Source organism: Tupaia chinensis, unplaced genomic scaffold (assembly GCF_000334495.1).
Source record: "Tupaia chinensis unplaced genomic scaffold, TupChi_1.0 Scaffold000362_1, whole genome shotgun sequence".
Lineage (NCBI taxonomy): Eukaryota > Metazoa > Chordata > Mammalia > Scandentia > Tupaiidae > Tupaia > Tupaia belangeri.
The window spans coordinates 2676080-2680717 of record NW_006159859.1 but is presented as its reverse complement, the minus strand read 5'-3'; the positions used below and the strand labels follow the sequence as shown (position 1 = coordinate 2680717).

The 4638-nt window shown below is 42.9% G+C and overlaps 1 protein-coding gene across 1 annotated transcript; it reads left to right on the top strand.

Annotated features, from left to right (window-relative positions):
* Window positions 1-1741: 1741 nt before the first annotated feature.
* On the top strand, window positions 1742-2222 carry LOC102470302 (ubiquitin-conjugating enzyme E2 L3). The gene has a single exon (XM_014589593.2). The coding sequence runs from the start codon at window positions 1742-1744 to the stop codon at window positions 2204-2206; it is 465 nt and encodes a 154-aa protein (XP_014445079.1). The 3' UTR covers window positions 2207-2222.
* The last annotated feature ends 2416 nt before the right edge of the window (window positions 2223-4638 follow it).

Here is a 4638-nt window from a genome sequence, read left to right as displayed (position 1 = left end):
TAAGAAAAAACAACTTTAGATAAATTCAGTTTAGCAAAGTTTATTTGAACAAAGAATAACTCCAGCATCAACCAACACTCAGAAGCAGGAGAGGTTCAAAGAACCCTACCTGGCAACGGGAGCAGGCAATATTTAAATTCAGGAAAAGGAAGTGCTATACAGCCCCGGTTTAGTTATAGCCGGGTGTGTGCCTTACTTGGATTGTGATGTGGCATTTGCCTGAACTAGACATGGTTCGATCAGCTGGCAACCTGTGAGCAATTGAAGCTGGGCTGTTGTGATTGGCTGAAACTCAGATACCGTTACAAGAAAACATTCATACATTAGTCTGCAGTTGGCCATGTAGGAAGTCAATATACAGAGCTGGCCTAGGCTACATTGAGTTTAACAATCTGTTCAATTTTCTTCTGTCAGATCACACCAGGGCTACTGCTTCTGCTGTATGACTCCAGTGAAATCTCACACACCACTTCTCTTTTACAAATTTGAAGAATTTTGGGGGGGGGGAATATTTCCAAATCACTCTTTTTTTTTTTTTGGAGAGATTTTCACTGTAGGGCGCGTGCGCTCGCCAGACAGACAGAGAGAGACATAGAGACAGAAAGCGAGAAATCACCCCCCAGGGGGGATGGTCACGCCGCAATCCCTTCTCCTCCATTCTCCTCTCGGGATCTTGGGCACGCACGCACACGCGCCCGGCGTGAGTTTTAAGCCACCGGGTCTGGGACACGAACCGCGGTTGACTACGTGGGAGTCCAGCGACATAGCCATTACGCTAACTGCTGGTTCCCCAAATCACTCTTAATTATGCTCCCTAATCATTTGCAATGTGTAAACTTTATGATTATGAATATATGTTTGAGTGTGTGAGAGAGAGGGAGAGAGGTTGGAAAGAAGGGAGGGAGAAGAGGTAAGAGTTGGAGAGAAGTAAGAAATGCATCTCTTTTTCCTCGAAGAAAGAAAACGTTTTATAATTTGTACACTGAAAGTACCATTGTCTCCCCATTTTATACATGGTCAAAACCAAGTATTTGAATTTTTTTTTTTTTTTGGAGAGATTTTCACTATAGGGCACGTGCACACGCCAGACAGAGAGAGAGAGACATTAGAGACAGAAAGCGAGAAATCCCTCCCCGGGGGGATGGTCACTCCACAGTCCCTTCTCCTCCATCCTCTCTGGAGCTTGGGCATGCATGCACACGCGCCCGGCGTGAGTTTTTTAAACCATTGGGTCCGGGACGCAAACCGCGGTTGACTACGTGGCAGTCCAGCGACATAGCCATTACGCTAACTGCTGGTTCCCTGTATTTGAATATTATTAAAGCATAAATAACAATGGCATCATAGAGCCAGCCCACATACTTGAAGTCAAGGATAGGGACTATGCATACAGAAACACTCTATATGTTACTGCTCACCCATTCTGTGACAATTTCACAGCTGGAGCATAAATTCAACACACACACACAAGCACATAAATGTGTACACACAAAAAACATACACATAGGAGGGGCCACAGTCAGCCATGTGGGAGTCCAGTGCCTGGCGGTGTGATAGTTAAAGGCACTGGACTCCCACATGGCTGACTGTGGTTCAAGTCCCAGATCTGGCAGCTTGGTTTTTTGCTTTCTTTCTCTCTCTCTGTCTCGCTCTCACTCTGTTTCAGTAAATAATAAATAAAGTGAAATAAAATAATTCTTTTAAAAATATACAAGTAGGAAGCAGCAGCACCAGATCCAAGATGGCAGCCAGCAGGAGGCTGATGAAGGAGCTTAAAGAAATCCACAAATGTGGAATGAAAAACTTTCGTAACATCCAGGTTGATGAAGCTAATTTATTGACTTGGCAAAAGCTTATTGTTCCTGACAACCCTCCATATGACAAGGGGGTCTTCAGAATCAAAATCAACTTTCCAGCAGAGTACCCATTCAAACCACCGAAGATCACATTTAAAACAAAGATCTATCACCCGAACATCGATGAAAAGGGGCAGGTCTGTCTGCCAGTAATTAGTACTGAAAACTGGAAGCCAGCCACCAAAACTGACCAAGTAATCCAGTCCCTCATAGCACTGGTGAACGACCCCCAGCCTGAGCACCCCCTCCGGGCTGACCTAGCTGAAGAATACTCTAAGGACCGTAAAAAATTCTGTAAGAACGCTGAAGAGTTTACAAAGAAATATGGGGAAAAGCGACCTGTGGAGTAAAATCTGCCATGATAGATCCCAGCAAGTGTGAGCAGAGACCCCGAGCAGTGCATCAGACACCCCGCAAAGCAGGACTCTGGAAAATTGACATGGGCCACCGCCTGGCATTCGCTTGTGGCAGTTACTAACTTTCTACAGTTTTCTTAATCAAAAGTGGTCTAGGTAACCTGTAAAGAAAGGATTAAAAATTTAAGATGTTCTAGTTCTGCTTTCTTTGTTTTAAAAATCACTGCTTCAATAAAAAAAAAATATATATATATATACAAGTAGGAGAAAGTTTCATTTTAAGGCCAAAAAATAATATTTTCTTTGGGTTATCCCCATGTTAGAGTCTTTCAAATGTTCTACTCTGGCTAAATCTTTTGGAACAGCTAATTATATCCAGAAACAGGTAAACATAGAAAGTAACTCCAGAAAAGCTAATTATTCGCCAGTGCCTCAAATCAGTAAGCTGTTTTTAGAAGCAATTAAGCACTAGCCCCAGACATGAATATCCCAAGTAGAAAGTAAAAAAGGCCATTAAGTGGTAAGTAATTGTTTATGGTTATGACTACAAGGCCTTTGGCATTGTCTCAACACACCTTCATCCCTCCAATAATCCAAGCATCTTTTCATGTTATTCCTTGAATAACAACCTGTGGTGGAGATCAAATGAGTGGGTGCTAGTCTCAAACAGGACCTCAGTGCTTCCAGTGCACCCTGCTGTATTTACTTCCTTAAGTCAGTCACTCCATTACTCCCGTTTATTCAACACAGATCGAAACTTGTGCCCTTATGGGGCTTATATTTTAGCATGTGAGTACAACTTAAAATAAATAAATGACATAATATATAAGAAAAGTTTAAATATTGTGAAAAAAAAACACGGGAAAAAGAAGGGAGCATGTGTTTGTTGGGAGGATGCAATTTACAAATTCCATAGGTAGGTCAGGCACCTAGTCATGCAAGCATCTATAGGAGGTGTTTTCTAGGTAGAGGGACAGGCAGTGTAAAGGTCCTAGGAAAGGAAAACACTAGGCAAATCTGGGAGTTACAAAATGTCAATAAGCAAGAGGAACAGAGGTCAGAGATGAGGTCTCAGAGGGGGCAGAGGCTGAGACCGTGAAGGTTTTTGTAAGCCCTTGTAAGGATCTGGCTTATATTCTGAGTATGGGGGAAAGCCACTGGAGGCTTTGAGCAAAGGGGTGATGTGATCTGACATTCTGACATGATTTTAAAGGATCTCTCTGGCAGCTTTTACCAATAAACAAGAGAAAGAGCAAGGGTGAAAGGAAGAAGACCAATTAGGAGGCTATTGTAATAACCCAGGAGAGGAATGGTATGGCTTGAACCAGACGTGCTTTGTGGTGCAATGTGTGCAAAGAGGTTGACTTCTAGATATATTTTGACATGGATTTCATGATGAATTGAAAACTGTATGTGAAAGAGGAGTCAAATGCTTCCAAAGTCCTTGGCCTGGAGAATTGGCTCTCTTCAAAGTCAAACAACTCCAGTTCACTCTCATTGCTAGTTGATGACCTCACCTGTTTCTCTGAGAATTTAGAATAGAATTTGCTTACATTCCTACCAGATATATGCCACTGAGTGCATGTGCAACCATATTCTCTGCCTTCTCTCCTGTTGCTATGGCTGAAATATCTGTCTCCCATGGCCAACCTTCCTATCCGCATACTGAATCTCATTTCGTCTTGCCTATGTAAAAACATTGTTCCAGTTATTCTTTCCTCTCTCCCATCATTGTTTTCTGTTTTTACATTCATCTATCCCATTAGCATATGTTCACTATTTTGATTCTCTCCCTCCACCCATAGCCCCACTTCTTTCCTCTAGAAATCTATTTACTCTCTAGAGCAAACCCTTCCAGAAGAGTTGTCTATGCTCATTGTTTGACTCTTTTCTCACCTTCTTTCGAACCCACTTCAATTAGGTTTCCCCTTTTCCAACTCTATGGAAACTACTACTATCAAAGTCTCCAGTTTTGTTTCCTTTTACTAAATACAAGGTCCACGTTTGGCCCACATTTCTCTGACAAGTAAGCATTTTCTAATTGATCACTTCTTCCTAATTGAATCGCTAGCTTCAATTGAATCCTAACACCATATTCTCCCAACTTTCCAATTTCCCTGAAATCATTACGAGTCCTTTCTTTATCTGCTGGCATAAAGAACCCAAACCTAGGGAACCAGCAGTTAGCATAATGGCTATGTCGCTGGACTCCCACGTAGTTGACCGCAGTTCGCGTCCTGGACCCGGTGGCTCAAAACTCACGCCGGGCACATGTGCGTGTGTGCCCAAGATCCCGAAAGGAGAATGGAGGAGAAGGGATTGTGGCGTGACTATCCCCGCTGAGGGGTGATTTCTCGCTTTCTGTCTCTCTGTCTCTCTCTGTCTGTCTGGCGAGCGCACGTGCCCTATAGCGAAAACCTCTCCAA